At 61.5% G+C, this 16,769-nt stretch overlaps 1 protein-coding gene across 19 annotated transcripts in view; it reads right to left on the reverse strand.

Moving 5' to 3' along the window:
* The window catches only part of MCF2L (MCF.2 cell line derived transforming sequence like), a 136,319-nt gene that overhangs the window by 6,278 nt on the left and 113,272 nt on the right, over window positions 1–16,769 (reverse strand). For 9 of the 19 annotated variants that reach the window (XM_027590158.2, XM_027590159.2, XM_027590160.2 and 6 more), the window contains 22 exons: window positions 16,299–16,448; window positions 15,551–15,675; window positions 14,411–14,525; window positions 11,712–11,831; window positions 11,258–11,449; window positions 10,683–10,874; window positions 10,080–10,239; window positions 9,414–9,484; window positions 9,152–9,228; window positions 8,571–8,637; window positions 7,477–7,592; window positions 6,246–6,315; window positions 5,624–5,716; window positions 5,433–5,525; window positions 4,946–5,071; window positions 3,881–4,102; window positions 3,515–3,607; window positions 2,462–2,540; window positions 2,246–2,312; window positions 1,365–1,483; window positions 1,072–1,164; window positions 4–78 (listed from right to left, as the gene is read on the reverse strand). In XM_027590158.2, the coding sequence (XP_027445959.1) occupies window positions 4–78; window positions 1,072–1,164; window positions 1,365–1,483; window positions 2,246–2,312; window positions 2,462–2,540; window positions 3,515–3,607; window positions 3,881–4,102; window positions 4,946–5,071; window positions 5,433–5,525; window positions 5,624–5,716; window positions 6,246–6,315; window positions 7,477–7,592; window positions 8,571–8,637; window positions 9,152–9,228; window positions 9,414–9,484; window positions 10,080–10,239; window positions 10,683–10,874; window positions 11,258–11,449; window positions 11,712–11,831; window positions 14,411–14,525; window positions 15,551–15,675; window positions 16,299–16,448 (2,515 nt within the window). Of the gene's footprint in view, window positions 1–3; window positions 79–1,071; window positions 1,165–1,364; window positions 1,484–2,245; window positions 2,313–2,461; window positions 2,541–3,514; window positions 3,608–3,880; window positions 4,103–4,945; window positions 5,072–5,432; window positions 5,526–5,623; window positions 5,717–6,245; window positions 6,316–7,476; window positions 7,593–8,570; window positions 8,638–9,151; window positions 9,229–9,413; window positions 9,485–10,079; window positions 10,240–10,682; window positions 10,875–11,257; window positions 11,450–11,711; window positions 11,832–14,410; window positions 14,526–15,550; window positions 15,676–16,298; window positions 16,449–16,769 lie in introns of those variants that run through there. The other 10 variants (XM_027590167.2, XM_027590172.2, XM_027590175.2 and 7 more) reach the window with 5 other exon arrangements.

The raw sequence follows: 16,769 nt of genomic DNA on the forward strand, positions 1-16,769 counted from the left end.
TACCTCGTAAACCAAAAGGCGTTGGGTCGCTCTTTACTTCGTGTCGCTTAGCTTTTTTGTCAGGGCTGGTAGGAGAAGCTGCAGAAGGAGGAAGAGGCAAAAATACGTGAGGACCTGCATGCAGGGTGCGGGGGGGAGGCGAGAGGAGCAGTGTTCATGCTGGGAGGGGACACAGACCCCCAGCGGGCTCATTGTCACTGTGCAGAGTAGCTTCCTGTGAACAGAATGAAGCTAGTGGACGGTCCCTCGCGCGGGGGACAGGAGAGGCCCCGGAGAGCAGGAGGAGGTGAGGCGGCACCCGCGTTCGAGGGGCCACGTGTAGGTGCATCAACTCTGCACAAAAGTACGCACAGGATGCATACTTGCCGTGCTCATCAGCCAACTATATAGCTCCAGAATGTGTCCTTCCTTTTTTTTTTTTTTTTTTTGAACGTTTGAGGCCAACTTAACACTACTTTACAAGTTGAAACAAAATTGAAACCAAAACCCTCCGGTTTTCTGGACCAGTGACAACTGGCTTTTAGTTTCAGCCAGGGAGTCCAGTGCTTGCTCCCTGAGCTACCTCCGTGTGCGTTCCTCCGCACAGCTCAGCGCCAAGCAGCACTGAAAGGCGGCCCAGCTCTTGGAGATTTCCGTGCGAGGGACCCTCTAGGCGCCCTGTGCCTAGCGACCACCCCTCAGGGGCAGGCGACACCAGCTCGCGCGCGCCGTGAGGAAGCAGGACACCCGCGGGGGCCGAACGGGACCGAGCAGGAAAGGGGCGGGTGGCGCAGGGGGCGCTGCACCATGAAAACCAAGAAAAGCAAGTGACAACTCTGGTTTCTGAGCGAGCCTTCGCTGGAAAAGCCAGCTTCCAACGTTTCAAACCCGAGGCCCCGCGGAGAGAACTCGGCTGCGTGCGCCAGAGACACGCCAGCACCAGGACACGCGGTTCGGTGGGGAGAGCCGGGCGGCCGCGCGTGGTGATGCCGCGGCCGCCCACACAGATGAGCACCGCACGAATGGATGACAGACAGGCCACCACGGTGAGGGGCACAGCCACGGCATGGATTTGAGCTGGGTGCCTTTTACCTTTCTGAGCTCTGAGGTTAGCAAAGCCCTGCAGAGTAAAGCGCTTTCTGGAAAGCGCGGAGCTTTCTGAGGTAGAGCTAGTGACCGTGTCATCTACAAAGGAAGAGAGAGGGACGGTGTGGGGGCGCTCGGGGCACACGTCCGGTCACGCGGGCTCTCCTCTGGGGCACCCCGGCCGCCAGGAAGGGCGCTTCCCTGGGAGGTCCCGGCGCGCAGTGCAGGCAGTGGTCCGTGCGTCCCAGACACGCCTGCTCACAGACACGCTTGACGCAGCTCCCGGCGCAGACACCCACCTCTGCCCTTCTCGGGGGGCTTCGGCAACGACGTGGAGCTCACGTATCCTTCCAGGCTGAGGGGGTCAGTTTTCCTTTCTTCCAACTTCTTGATGTTCCTCGTGCTCCCTTTCGAGGGACTAATGACGTCACACACACCGGAAAAAGAAGTAGAAGTAGAACGTTGCAGGTTAGTGTTTCAAGCCCTCCCTGAGGATCCGAGGCTGCGCCGTCCCTGGGGCCCCACCGGGTCCTTCAAGCCCTTCTGGGCTCCCGGGGGTAGAACCACACGAGAACAAACACCACATGCTGGGTGCAGGTAGGGGGTGGGGGGTTTCTCTGAGTTCGGGGGGTGGTCTTTCTCTTTTCAAAGTGTTGTGCTGTGGATTATTTCCCTGGACCATAGCCTGTCCCACCAAGCGTCAGAGGTGGCTCACAGCAGAAACAGGAGAAATAGTCACAAAGCCGCGTGAACGCATACAATAACAGGAAAGCTGAGGACAGAGAAGGCACGATGAAGCCAGCGTGAGGCCGGTGTGTCGGGTGTGGCTCTGCACCTCGGTCCCCACAGCCCCTGTCCCTGTCCAAGGCGCCACCGTCGTGGAAACATGGCGGCTGTCACGCTCGCCAGCTGCACGTCCTGTGCTGACTTAACAGGAAATGACCCACAGATGGAAATCAGAGACGGTTAGGAGCTGGCCTCTGCCCAGGGTGGGGCCAGAGACCCTGTCCCCGAAGCTGGCCCGCAGGGACAGACCCCTAGCACGCAATGCCAGGGGACACTCCGGGGCCTTCTGGCACACCCAGGGTGACCCAAACCCCAGTAAGGAGAAGCGGGTCACTGGCCGCGTGGATGCGGTGGCGCGTGCGGCCCTGCACTTTCCCCGGCTGGAGGCGCTCACCTGGTGCTGGGCGGTGCGGGCAGAGGCAGGCTCTGGGACTGCTCGAGCACTCTGTGCTGGCTGGCTTCTGCAGGGAGGGAACAGCCCCGCTCACCGACTTTACCCCTCATGCTGCAGCACCGCTGAGAGCTCAGAATTTGGGGGGCGCTCTGGACGTGCGCAAAAATGCGCCTGGAGCCAAAGCCAAGAGCAGCTCGCGGCCACAGCGGCTCTTACCTCTGCAGGCTTGCAGCTGGCTGGTCAGCACCTTGCGGATCTCACTCACCCACGCAGCTTTGATTTCAGGGCTCGGTGCCTGAGGCAGGAAAGGAATGCCAGGAGGTGAGAACGCACGTTCCCTAAAGACACTGCTTTTCGTTTTACTCCTGAAGCTTCTGCGGACCACCTTGGGAACGGACCATGGGAGCACGGCCCTGGAGAAAGGAGGTGATGGACGGTCCCCTTGCCTTGGGACTGTGCCACAGGCACGACACGGCGGGAGGGCCTGTGGGCCACATGAGGCGGGGGGCCGACCGCCCGGCCTCCCCCTCCACACCCTCGCTGGCGGCGGACTCAGTGGAAACCTGGGGCACAAACTGCCCTTTGGGAGCACGTTTCTCCGGGAAGTGGCCTGTGGCATCGTTTTATGACGAGGAAGACGGGAGAAGCTCCCAGGGCATGAGCGGCGCGAGCCACCGTCCTGCCTCGGTACCACGTGTGCAGCCAGAGGGCAGTGACAGCTGGGCCCTGGAGGCGGGGCCGGCAGAAAGCCAGAGTGCCGGCCGCCGTCCCTGCGGCTCCTGGGGGCCGGTGCCCGAGCTGGAGCCGGGCGCCATCGCCGCGGGCCTGCCGTGCTGGTGCGCGTGCCGGGACAGTGTGCCGCAGCCACTGCATCCCACGGGGCTGCCACCCTGTCTCTGAGCGCGGAGGGCAACCCGAAGAGGCCTGTCCTGAGTGCTGGCCGACCCCGTCACAGGCCCCAGGGGCGGGCCACGTGGGCTCAGGGCGCACTCGCTGTCCTGCCACCTCCTGCCCTCCCCAGCGCGGCAGGGGCCGTGAGGGGACCAGGACAACCTGGTCACGTGTGTAACACACGAGCCCGTGTTCCCAGCCATGCCCTTTGTGCACCCTAACTGCGGGTTCCCCATACTTCCTCCTGGGCCCAGCTCAGGGCAGCCCCCCTACAAGGCCTCTGGGAGATAAGGCTCCAAGGAAGCTTCCAGATGTCTGCCCTCGCCGGAGAGGCCCGACAAGTCCCCGAGGCCTGGCCCGGGAGAACGCGGGGCCTACCTGTACAATGTACACCTCCTCCCTGGCGTTGTACCAGATCTCAAACTTCCTCACGTCGCCCTTCACGTTCTCTGTTATGCCGACGGCCGCCATCTGGCCACACAAAGCAGGGAGACAGATGTTCGTTATGTGTGACATGAGAGCACGCCACCCTCCCGTCTTTGAAAGGGGTTGGTGCATACTCCAGATGCTGGAAGTGGTTTTGGGGTGGGGGCTGAGGGCATCAGGGGTCCTGGACTCCCGCACCCAAAGATACGAGTGGCATGCGCCAGGAGCCGGGCGGTGTGGCCGCGGCTGCTAGAACCTTGACCGGTGGCCCTCTCCGCTCCGTAGGGTCAGCAGCTGTAGGGAAGAAGCCTCACTTACGTTCAGGGACTGCTTGTAGCTGTAGGAAGGGGCTTTCTCGTACCCTTCACCGTTCTCCTCCCTCTTCTTGCAGAAGAGCACAGCCTTCTCGTGCAGGAAGAGGTGCCGCTGCATGGGCTTGAACCTGGCCAGGTCCTTCACCTTGGTGTGGCCCTTCTTGTGGTCCGTCCAGACACTGAAGGAGCCCTGCATCAGCAGCTTCCCCAGGTCACTCAGGTTCCCCTAAGCCCAGAATGAACGTGGGGCCTTATATGCACGTTGCTGAGGAAAAGCAGCCCTCCTTGGAGGGCTGCGTCCTGTAGGACCCCCGCTCCGTAACACTTGGGAAAAGCAGAACTGTGGAGACAGGTGAGGGGCCGGGGGTGGCCAGGGGCTGGGGGAGGGTGAATGGATGGAGCACGGGGGCTTTCGAGCAGAGAAACTCTGTCTGACACCGTCCTGGTGGACACAGGGCGTTCCACGTCTGTCCAAACCCATGGGAGGCACATCCTGGACTCTGGGTGGAGATGATGAGCCAGTGGAGGCTCATCCCCGTGACAAAGGTCTCTTCTGCTGGGTGTGGGGAACGGGGGGTGCTGTGCACGGGGGCACAGGGGCATGGGGGAAGTCCTCGTGCCTTCCCTTATCCTGCAGCAAACCTAGCACTGCTCTAAAAATAAAGCCTGTCAAATTCAGAAGAACAGGGCGGGCGTGAATTGACTTACAGAGAAGTGACAAAACTGCCCTGATTCGGGCACACGAGGAAAAAGCAGAGTCTGACCTTCACGGCCGCTTCTCCCCTGTCCCCAGCCCACAAGCGGCGGCCAACACAGATCGGCTCTGAGCACCGCCGCCCTCAGGGCTCCTGCACTGACAGGCTGCTCGGAGGGGTGGAGGCTCCCTGCAGTCGGGGTCACGCCCCAAGCTGGGGGTCCGCTCACCCCAGGCCTGCCCCAGACGCCAGTCGGAACTGGGTTCCCGCCAGATTGCAGGGACACGCATGCACACGGGTGCTCCCTGCACAGCTCTGCACGGACGGCAGGTGGACCGTCACCAGGCTCGCCGGCGGGACGGGGAGGCCCTTACGTCGTAGCCGGTGATGGCGATCAGGTGCATGGAGTCGTTCACAGCCTTGAGGATGCCCAGGATGGAGCTCAGTGCCTCCTGCAGGTCCTCGGCCCCCTCGCAGCTCTTGCTGTATTTTAGCATCTCCTGGGGGACGAGGAGGCGTTCACACAACCGCGGGACACGGGACTCCCCGCTCTGGCCCTGGGCACCTGTGTGGACCCTCAGGACACATAGCGTGGCTCCCTGCGTGGCCGGGGAGGTCCAGGATGCCACCCCCCCCCCACAGCCTGCCTGTCCCAACGGTCCTGCCTGGTGCTGCAGACAGGGACACCCCCTGAGCCAGACGCTCGGCCAGGCCTCCCCAGGGTGGGTGCCTCTCGCAGGGCCCTCGCAGAGGGGCCGGGACCGTGGCGCTCGGGGGTGGCCGGGGCGGCCGCAGGTGGGGGGGGGGCTGCGAGGCCGCGAGGGCGCAGCGGTGGGGGGGCGGGGGACACAGGCAGCTCACCTTGAGCAGCAGTTGGTACTTGGTGATTCTCTGCACCGGCTTCAGCAGGTAGGAGTCCAGACTCAGCTTGTGGTCCAGCTTCCTCTGACATTCCTGCAACCCAGAACCCGCCCGTTGGGACCGTCTCAGTCCCTGTGTGAGTGCGGTAGTGCAGGAGGCCGCGCGCTCACAGGGGGCTCGCCCAGACACACCTGAAAGAACGGGCAGTCGGAACACTGTCTCCACAGGCTCTCGGAGCGCGGCTTGTTCTGACAATACTTCTCGTAGATCTGGAACTCTTCCATCTGACCCGGGGACAGAGCGTGTCACGGGGCGCACCCCGTCCCCTCCTCCACCTCCCATGCCGCATCGCAAGCCCACCAGGGTTCGCTTCGGAGCTGCGTTAGTCCCTCCTGCACACAGACTAGCACCACACAGCTTGCTTTTTGCCGTGAGAATAACAGACTAAAAACAGTGGCTAACTTTCTAACGAAAGAGCCCGCAGAGCTTGGTGCTCAAACGTGCGTGTGCACAGAGCTGCCCGGGGGGCTTGTTAACACAGAACCCCCTGCAGGTTCTGAGTCGGCAGGTGTGGGGTGGGACCTGAGAACCTGCATTTCCAGTAAGATCCCAGGATGCTGATGCTGCAAGCAGCATCCTGAACCAGTTACTGGGCTTTAGATAAAGCCCTACCTCAGGGAGACCGGGAACATCTGCCCTTCGTGATTTCAGTGGGCTAGAAGGAGACTGTGATAGGGTTTAAAGTCATGATTGTTTCATGCAGTAATTTTAACAAGGAAGGCATGGCAAGGCGCACATTGAAAAAACACATACCCGTTCCAGGAAACACCTTCCAACCAACTCTGGGCAGCCTGCGTAGTCTTCCAGCTCCCTTAGGAATATTCTAGACAGAGAAAGTTCGCCAGAGGTCATGTGAAGAGCAACCCGGAGGAGACGTTGGTCACAGATGAATGGATGTCATTTCCCAGGTCACGTTTATTTCTGACTCTGGACAGTCAGGAGATTGTGAGCAGGGCCCCGCAGCGCAGGCCGGGCTCTCCTGGGGGCCTGGCTGCAGCAAACTCGGGTTTAAGCAGACCTGACCCCTTTGTGGGTCCCTTCAGGTCGCTGATGTTGGTGTTCACACAGAAGTTAGGGCTGCTGCTTTCTGCCCGCTGGACAGGGACAAGGAGGCAGACAGAAGCCAGTGCAGCTGTGAGAGGCCCACCCAGACCCATTGAGCTCCTCAGGGGTCAATCCTGCCTCGAGGGAGAGCTCCCTCGGGTCAGTTCACAAGCACTGAGGCCTGGCCCGAGCCCAGGATGCTGAGGGACCAGGCCACTTGACCAGCGCCCCCTCCATGGGGCGAAAAGGAGCAGTCCGGGGGCTCCGGTGGCAGACTGGTGCCTCCTCTGGAGGCAAGTGGGTGACCGAGGCTGAAAGGAGTCCCAAGCGCCCCCACAAGCCCAGAGGAGGCTTTCTCAGGACGCATAGGCCTGTGCTGTCTGTCCGACTGCCACCGTGCAGCCTGCATCCACCCCTCACGTCCTTGCCCACGAGCTCCCGCAAACGGCAGCGAGGAGCCAAGGGTGGGTGGATGGCCGCAGGAGCACTGTTCGCGCTTCCCCCAGAGCCATGGCGGCCGCAGACGGCACTCGCGGGGGGAGAAGAGGCAGGACACAGGGGTGTCTGCTGCTGCCTCCTTTGCAAGGACGAGCTTGGGGACAAGACGGGCCTTGCTGAGTGGTGCGGCTTCGGTGCCGCCCCAAAGGGCCAGATGTACACACGGAGCGGGACTGGTCACTGCTGGCCCGGCAGGCGTAGGGGGTGCTCCTGTGTCCTCAAGGCCCCAGGTGCTTCCCAGCACACCCGTAAGGGCCTGGCCAGCGCCTCCCCACTGAGCCCACTGCCCCACAGCAGCGCCTGAGAGCCTGTCCCTGGGAGGGGGAAGGATGCTCTCTGCCCACAGGCCACAGCCCAGGGCCCGCGTGTGGTCTGGCTCCCTGCAGGCCGCTGTCTCAGAGGCAGACCCCACCGGACAGGTGTGGTCAGAGGAGGGCCTGACCTGTTATGAAAGTGGTAAATCTCTTCCATGTTTCCAAAGAGAACGTCCTTCTTGTTCTGGAGGCCCGGTGACACGAGGTGCGCCATGAGCGGGTTATCCAGCTCAGCGGCATAGCCCTGCGGAGGAGGGGAGAGGTCAGGAGGCACGCCGGGTTCTGGAACAGGCTCTGTGGGCTGCCAGCAGGTAGGGGACGCCTCTCAGGGTTTAGAAAGTGAATCCACCCTTACTTATTCACTGACCATTTCTGAGATGACCACCCAGACAACAAGCACCGAAAAATGTGAGTGAACTACAGATGGCACCATTTTTAGGGGTTGTGCTGGGGGGGGGGGGGAGTTCCATCCCCTGCCTCTCAACCTCTTAAAACTCATGTAACTGGTATGAAGGAGAAAAACGTTATGTATACCCCTTGATGAACCATTCAAATGTCTACACCCCTGTAACCACCACCCAGACCAAGATCCAGAACATTCCAGTGCCCACAAGCCCCTGCCTTCCTGGCAACAGCCCCCGAGGCTTCCACTCTTCTCCTTCACCCAGACTGGGTGGCTCAGCTGTTCCTGCAAGGGACTTGCACACAGTCCTCCTGTTGCTCCGGCCACACTCCGGGGTCAGCCACGCTCCTGGGTCAGCCATGCTCCCGGGTCAGCCACACTCCCGGGTCAGCCACGCTCCCAGGTCAGCCACGCTCCGGGGTCAGCCACACTCCCGGGTCAGCCACGCTCCCGGGTCAGCCACGCTCTGGGGTCAGCCACGCTCCCGGGTCAGCCATGCTCCCGGGTCAGCCACGTTCCGGGGTCAGCCACACCCCCCGGGTCAGCCACGCTCCGGGGTCAGCCACGCTCCCGGGTCAGCCACGCTCCCGGGTCAGCCACGCTCCCGGGTCAGCCACGCTCTCTTGCTTGCTGCTGGTATAGGTCCCTGTGCAGATGCACCTATGTCTCCTTGTCCCTGGTCCCACTGATGGACACGTGAGTTGTTTCCAGCTTGGGGCCATCTGAGTAAAGCTGCCACCCTCCTCTCATGCTCTATGTGTGGGGTGAGCCGGCTAGCAGGCTCCCGGGGTGCCCCCGCCACCCCTGGCACAGGCTCACCTCCAGGACACAGAGCAGCTCCTCCACGTAGACCCGTTCCGTGTCCAAGAGCTCGTTCATCACATGCCTGTGAGCAGAGAGGGGTTAGGGCAGGAAGGGGTGCAGACAGAAGACCCCCCAGAGCGGGGGTGGGTGTGGGAAGAGGAGGGGGTCAAGAAAGAGAAGCGGCACCAGCCCGCGGGCGCGGTGCAAGGAGGAGCCAGGGGGCCGTCAGGGGTGGTGAGCACTGCTACACATCCATCTCTGGGGAATCACACAGGCTCGTCACCTGGGGCTTAAGGAAGGGGGGACACATGCCATTTCAAATCATCAAAATCCTGCCTGCAGATCCAGGGACAAAAGGCTTTTCTAGGAAAAACCAGCTTTGTCTTGTCTCTGGACGTGGACTCGCCAAATGGACAGACGCATGCACGCCTGCACGTAGCATGGCGCATGCCCGTGTGTGTGCTCCCTGATGCCCGCTTTGCGGTGGACGCTGACAGAGCCCACCAACTCGGGCCTGCTGATGTTCAGACTCCCCGTGGCCAAAGGCTGAGATCTGAGACGGTCGCACTTGCTGTCTCTGGACCAGAGCCACTCACCTCCGCAAGATGGCCAGGCTTTCCTCCTCATCCCCCGTGGAGCTGCTCCGGCCCTGCCGGCTCTCACTCATCTCGCTCTGGGGAGAGAAGAGCACGCGGTGCATCGAGCATATTCAGACAGGAGACGGTACAGCCCTACGTCCTGACTCTGAGGAGCCCAACCTCACTCCCCGCTGGGGAGGGGTCGGAGGTCCCACGGCACAGGCGGGGCGGCCCTGCAAGGGGAGCCGCCGTTGGGGGGCGGCCTGGACAGCGGCCTCACCTTGGCCCTCCTGTAGGGCCCTCTCCGGAGCGCGCTGCCCTCAGAACTGTTCTCAGAGCCTCTCCGGCTGCCTGGTTTGGAAAGAAATGAAGAAGGGAGGTGTGGCTTCGTATCTCGCTGCCTGGAGGGGAACAGCAGCACCTGGGAGCCCGGGATGGTTGTAGGGAGAGGAGCAAGCCCCCTGCCCGCCCAGGACGGGGAGGAAAGCAGAGGAGGGCGGGTGGGAGCCCGGGAGGGAACGGGGAACCCAAGCACACACACGTGGGACCCGGACAACACGGGGCCAGGGGTAAGGTCTCCTCTGATGGATGCCACATGCTGTGGAGGAGGGAGCCGGCTCTCCAGGGTCTCACCGGCTTACGGCACACGCGCCAAAGCCCTGATGTGGATGGCAGGCAGACGCCGCCGCAGAAGGGGCTCTGGGAAATGGTGTGGCCACCTGCTCAGCCTCCGAGGAGGAGACCACGAGAAACCGGGGCCGCTGGGGGCTTTGGGCTGCAGTCGGAGAACTGTTTTGGCAACAGCACTGAGGAAGATAGGCTGGGGCAGACTGGAGTCAGGGAAGAGCCCCTTGATGGCTAGTGGACGGCACACACCGGCTGCGTGCCGATAAAACTTTATTTACAAGGGCCCACCGTGGCCTGGAAGGACGGCGACGGCACACACCTGGGGAGGGGCAGGGCGATTTTGTGAGCGCCTCTGGCCGGGGGGCCACGGGCTGCACGGGCCGCGTCTGCTTGGCTGCCAGCTTCTTCAGGCTTGCCTGTCTCCGGTGGAACATCTCCTCCATGCCCTCTTGCTTCTGGAAGACCTTCTGCACGTGCTCCTGAAGGGACAGGGTATATGGGCTCGTGAGCAAGAGACACCACCAATTTCAGAAGCACACCCTCCGCTGAGCTTGGGACACAGCCCCACGGGGGCCACACAGCAATCCCGCACTCCTGCCCTTGCTGCAGACAGAAGAGGTGGGACCCCCGTGCGACTGGAGGCTGAGAGGCCGCCACGGGTCTGTGGGCCCCTGGAGGAAGGGCGCGGGCAGCCGGCTGGGCGGGGGAGGGGCGCTGGGCCAGGGCCGTATGCAGCAGGACTCGCAGGAGGGGGCCCCCAGCAGGACCCTGGGGGCAGGGAGACTGCCCTGGGAGGGAGACGCTGCTGGAAGGGATGCTGAGCCCCACGACCGCCCAGGATGCTCTAAGAGGTCAAGCCGGGATTCTTCCGCACACCCCGGAGCGGCTTCCTGCCGTCAGCACAGGGCCCGGCTCCGCTTACCATCAGGTCTTTGGTGAGGATGGACTCGTAGTCCTGGTAAATTTTATTGAGCTCTTGGATCTTATTCTCTGCACCGGTCTCCAGGAATTTCTCAATTTCCTGCAGGGCCGCCTCCGCGCCGTCCTGGGACTGGCACTTGTCCACAGGCTGTGAGGCTAGCAGGTAGATCCCCTCATCACACCACCTCATGGACTGGGGCAGGGGGAGAGAGGGGCGCCGTCAGAGGCCGTGTCTTGGCGTGTCTGGTAGGCATGCTCTGCCCGGGCCCTGCCGGCTGCCCCACCCGCCGCCGGCCGCCGCCATGCTCTGGGAATCTCTGGGCACGGATGCGCGGCGCCCCGAAGCCACGCACACCGCCTGGACGGACTCGTTCACGCAGAGAAAGTGCAGGGAATTAGCTGCATGCCGGCTTTGGTCCTTGTGGCGAGGGAATTCTAGAAAACGGCAGCCGTGACTGGCTGGGCTCAAGAAAGGCCCACAGACCGCAGGGCGGGGGCCAGCTCCCAGCCCGTGCCTGTGTCCACGGGGAAGGAGCGGGCCACGCGGGAGCAGGAGGGCGGGGACGGGGGTCTTACTGCTTCCAGGAGGCCGTGCAGCTCCAGGGACTTGCTGAGCAGCCCCCTCCGCCTCTCCACCTCGGCCGCGAACTGGTCACAGAGGTGCTGGAGCTCGTGGCACTTGGGGCGGATGGAGTCCACGGCATAGTGCTTGCTGTCAATGAGCTTCTCGCCCTCCAGGGACAGGGCGCGGGCCCGCTCTACAGAGGCCTATGGAGACAGCCGCCCAGACCCATGGCTCAGCTCAGGTTGTGAAAGCAGGCAGCGTGCGGTTTCTGGGAGGGACCCGTGGGGGTGGGGTGAGAGTGGGAGGGGTCGTGGGCGGGGCTGTGCTGCCACCCCTCCACTCGTGACGTCCCCCACCTGATGGCGAGAGAGCCCCCTCCCGCGTCTTCCTAAGTGCTGCCATGGTGTCATGAGCACCACCTGCAGGCTGTGCCCTGCCCACACCAGCCCACGTCCCGGGCCTCACACTCGACTTCTCCTCAAAGCTGGCAAGGTCCTTCAGGAGGTGCCCTGCGTGCGCCAGGCTGTTGCCCACATCGGTGAAGGTTGCTATCTTCTGGGCCAGTGTGTCTAAAGAGGCTTTGACCTGAAACACAGGAGGGGCAGGAAGGCCCAGGCCCACGTCAGGTATGGAGGCATGGCCCAAAGTCGGAAGGGAGGGGGGAGAGAGGAGCCAGGTCCTTCTCAGGAAACAGGGCAGAGGGACACATCCTCAGAAGTCTTACAGCCTACCGGACAGCTGTCACGGTGGTGAGAACAACTCCTTCCTTCTAAGACCGGGAACAAGGCAAGGAAGTCCACTCTCACTACGTAGCCAGTGCAAGACGGCGAGATACATGCACGCACGCATGCATAAAGCACAAACAACCCAGAGACTTACAGATGGAAAAGGAAAGAATCAAGCTGTCCCTGTTTGCACAAGACCTAATCATCTATGTAGAAAATCCCCCAAACTCTACAAAACAATTAACAGAGTAAGTGAGTTCAGCAAGGTTTCAAGAAGCAAGATAAACACACAAAAATCAGTTGTATTTCTAGGTATAGCAATGAATACATGGACACCAAAACTAAAAACACCATCTACAGTTGCTTAAAAATGAAATACTCGAGTGTAAATCAAATAGATTACATACTAAACTGGTTTGCCGAAAACTGCAGAACATTGATGAGAAAAATCTAAGTAAAAGGTGTGACAGACATGTTGTGTTCATTGATTGCAAGACTCAACGTAGGAAAAATGTTGACTCTCCCCCAAATATAGATTTAGTACAGTTCCTATCAAAACGGCAGCAAAACTTTATAGATCTAGAAAGATTATTTTTTGCGGAAAGGCAAAGGAACTGGAGAACCTAAAACCGTTTGAGGACAAAGAGGCGGTGGGAGGAACGGTCCCCCTGATTTCAAGACTTAGTGCATGGCCCGAACCAGCAAGACTGCGCGTGGGGTTGACGGATGGATGGGACGCACACCTGGAAGCAGACCCAAACGGATACGGCTCCCTGACTTCTGACAAAAGGGGGAAAGCCGTCCAATGGAGAACAGAACGCCTTTTTGACAAACGCTGCCAGAGCCCCTGGACACCCAGAGACTAAAAACTGAACCGTGACCTGATTCTCACCCCACGCAAGAGCTAACTCAAAATGGATCAGGGCTTAAACCTAAAACTGTAAGACTTTTAGCAAGAAAAGCCCAGGAGAACGTACTTGGGACCCAGGATTTAGGATGGATGCCAAAAGTATGATCCTTAAAAGAAAAAAACTGGACTTTCTCAAAACGAGAACATGTGAAGGGTTAAATCGTGGCTTCCCCGCACCCCCAGAACCCTAATTATTCAGCAGTAACAAGAGTGAACTTGCAACACCTGCATCGATTCTGCGGCATGAAGAGAGCCAGACCCAGAAGGCTACATATGTATGACCCCGTTCTAGAACATTCTTGAAATGACAGCATATGGAAACAGAGCAGATCAGTGGTTGCCAGGGGGTCAGGAGGCGAAGGGTGGCTGGGGACGGGGGTTCAGCAGAGGGAGGGGTCGAGGCTCAGCAGGGCAAAGGGAGGGGTAGGAGGGGACGTGGGTTTAGGAGGGCAGGGGTGGGTGGGGTGGGAGGGAATCATGTCTACAAGAGGGAAACCCGCGTCCGAGTTGGGGCGGGATGTTCCGTGTGCCGACCGCGTCAGCGTCTGCGCTGAGATCCTGAGCGCGGTTTGGGAGACGTGGCTCTGGGGGCAGTTGGCTGGAGAGTAGGGGAGAGGTCTGGCTGGATTCTTTCACAACTGCACGCAAATCTACAACTATCCGTAAAGTGTCGTTTGTCGTGTCTGGTGAGCCCTCCTCAGCGCCCCCAGAGGAGATTAGGCAGGACCATCTTCTCTGCTCCCACAGTGTGCCGTTCGCACAGGCTGGGGTTACCTCTCTGGTCCCAACCAGGGAGGCTGGTCCCCTGTGCACCGAGCTCCCGCACGTGCTCAGTGCTACTGAACCAAACCCGTGTTCCCGAAACGGTGACATTTCGGGACTCTGGGGGGACCGGAACGCTTGCTTCTGCTCCCCTGGCCCTTACCCACGGCCTTGCGACAGCGTTCGCACTGGACTCAGGGTTGTTACTTACTTCTCGCGCATTTGGGACCCCCCCACCCCACCTTGACCAGAAGGACCAGGAGAAACATCATGGGGCAGGGCGAGGGCACATGGACGGCTCAGCACGCTCATGAGCATAAATAAGTGATCAACGGCTTCTGTTGAGTCCTGCCGAGACCACTGACACCACGGCTGCGTGTCACCCCGTGTCACTGCCACGTGTCACCCCGGCGCGTCACCCCCGCAACCCCTGTGCTCCAGAGCCCAGCATGACTGTTGCTCTCAGTTTTGTGCGCCTGGGTCGCGTGAGCAGGCACAGGACAGATGCGTGCTGGGCGAGGGAGCGTCCAGATGGCTCCTGCACTCGGCTATAAGGAACACAGGGAAGCGCACGCCCACGGCAGAGAGTGGAACCTGCCGTGGGCAACAACTCACCGGCCACATGCCTCAAGGTCTCGTCCCACTGGGTCTTGTGGCTCCGCGGGGCAGACAGAGACCTGGGCAGCTCAGCCCAAAGCAGCGGGTGGATCTGGGCCACCTTACCGGCTTCCTGTGCCCACAGCCAGCTGCCCACTCCGGCCACTCACCTCTCGAAAGTCCTGTTCAAAATGCCGGAGCTGCAGACACTGTTGGAGTTTCTGCTGATGCTTTGCCCAGAACTCATCGAAGGCAGCCTCAGTCTCGCTCAGCTGCGCCAGGAGCCTGGGGAGAGGAGAGGCTCTGTCTGTGCGGGTGTGGGGTGTGGGGTGCGGGCTCTGGGCTCCGGCTCCACGGCCTGCCCACACCATCGCCACCTCTCTCCGGGACTGGACGTGGGATTCGCAGGGCCAACTGTGCCCGCCGGAGAGGCACAGCAGGGGTGACCCCGCCGGGCCACTGCCCACACACCTCATTGCACTGGGCCACGCCAATGCCCACTGGGAGCCCGTGGCAAAGGGCTGGGCTGAACGTGTTAGCAGCTGAAAGGGCAGTGGTCTGGGCTTCTCACTTCTAAGTTCGGGCATGAAGGGTGCAGTGACCTGCCACCATTCACTGACCCCGCTCCCAGGCCAGAACGCCTGCCAGATGCCCATGGGTGTTAGCCCATCAGCGCTGGGGTCAGCTCCAGCCCCCTCTGTTCATGACTCCACACCTGCATGGGGCCCCCTGAGGCTGCCCCCCCATCCCTGGCACAGCACGCCTGCCCGCTGTGTAAACTGCGTGTAAGAGTCCGCCTGGGTCTGGGCCTGGGTCAGCCCGTGGTGGGCTGGGTGTCACCCGCGGGCCATCCGGCTGCTGGGTTCCCATGCACGCCTCGTCCCCGGACAAGGACCGGGCCCAGCGTGGGGCTGTGGGCGTTCCGGGGCGCTGGGGTCAGTCCGCACGGCGCTGCCAGGCGGCTGGAGCTCAAGGAGGATGTGCACGTTGTCCTCTTTCTAGGACGGACAGCATCCCTGGGTCTCAAAGGCACAAGCCAGCCCGGTGGGCGGGGACCGGTGGGTGTAGAAGGGTTAAGGCCTCAAAGGCCTGCAGGACCCGGTCAGCACCAGCTCCCTTAAGCGTCCCCCGTGCTAGCAGAAAAGAACCTTCACTCGAAGACAGCTTCCTCCCCGGAACAGCTGCTTTCTTTGGGGTACGGAAGACAAGCTTGTCAGTGGTAAGGACTTGCGGTCCCCTTGCTTCCCGTTAGGATGAGGACATGGGGCCCCTGTGTCCTCTGTTGCTCTGGCCTCAGCCTGGGCCCTCACCTCTGCACAGTGGTCTGGTTATCCAGCTGGTCCTGGTTCAGGCTCTGCTCCCCGCTCTTGGCCAGTGGCTCCCTGATGTTCTCCAGGATGCTCTGCCCCTCGTCCAGGGCCAACCTCATGTCCTCCTGTGGGGACAGTGCGTGCCTGGCACCCCGGGCTCACTCCCGCCTCTCCCTTAGAGCTGCCGAAGGACGGCGGGTGTCCGGAGACTCCTCCGCTATGGCCAGGGCATGGCTAGGGCTACGGTCACTTGGGGCAGTGGGAGCAGGGAAGACACCAACAGGAAACCAGACCTGTAGGTGCCTGCTTCCGCGGCGTCCTCGCTGCCAGGACCGAAGGGCGTGTGGGCTTCTGGGGGTGGGGCCAGCCCTGACTCCAAGCCACACCCCGCCCAGCTCAGGCTCCCCGGAGTGTGGCCGGCTGACTTACGGACCGATGCAGTCCCCTGGGTCAGCCTCCGTCCCCCACCTGCTGTCTGGGACCTGTGGGCAGACATCCTGCCCTGCTTGTGCTAACAAGCAGCAGAAGCTCAGGGCCAGTAGCCCGGCCGTCTGGACGCCCAGGAGCCACTCAGAGGGAGGCTGCTCTCAGACCCCGTGGCACTCAGGCCGCTTTCAAGAAGGAGCACGTTTCCATCCTCGGAGAGCTTACCAGCTCACTGGCACCAAAACACGCCTCTGAAGTGGCCTCAGCTCAGTTTTGCCTGATGCCCTTCCCCGTCCCCATCCCACACAGAAGCCACGCATACCTTTGCTCTGTCCTTCTTCTCTGTATGCTCACAGAGCACCGAGCTCGTCGACTGCACGTCGTTGGGCAGCTCCGTTTCAGCCAGCTCGGTCCCGAAGGACTGCAGCATCTGAGCTGTCTGCTTAACCATGAGGGCGAAACTTTCAATCGCCTCGGGAAGAAGGAAAACACCCTCACCGAGCTGTGCACGCGTGCGTCCTCCTGCCGCCTGGAAAGCAGGCGTCCGGTGCGGAGCGCACGGCCATGCTCGGGGCGGGGGCAGGGCAGGGCCCAGCCAGCCTAACCCGCGTCAGCAGTGTGGCTCCTGAGCCCCACGACTGCTCCAGAAGCGTACCAGGCACTGTCTACGTGGGATCTCATCAGCTAGAGTCATTCTGTGCTCCGTCTCTCCCCCACCCAGGGGCTTTCCTTTCTGTTCTGTCTCTGAGCCCAGAGAAGACCACTCCCGAACTTATTACTCATGTTGTTTCTT

Source organism: Zalophus californianus, chromosome 3 (genome assembly GCF_009762305.2).
Source record: "Zalophus californianus isolate mZalCal1 chromosome 3, mZalCal1.pri.v2, whole genome shotgun sequence".
Lineage (NCBI taxonomy): Eukaryota > Metazoa > Chordata > Mammalia > Carnivora > Otariidae > Zalophus > Zalophus californianus.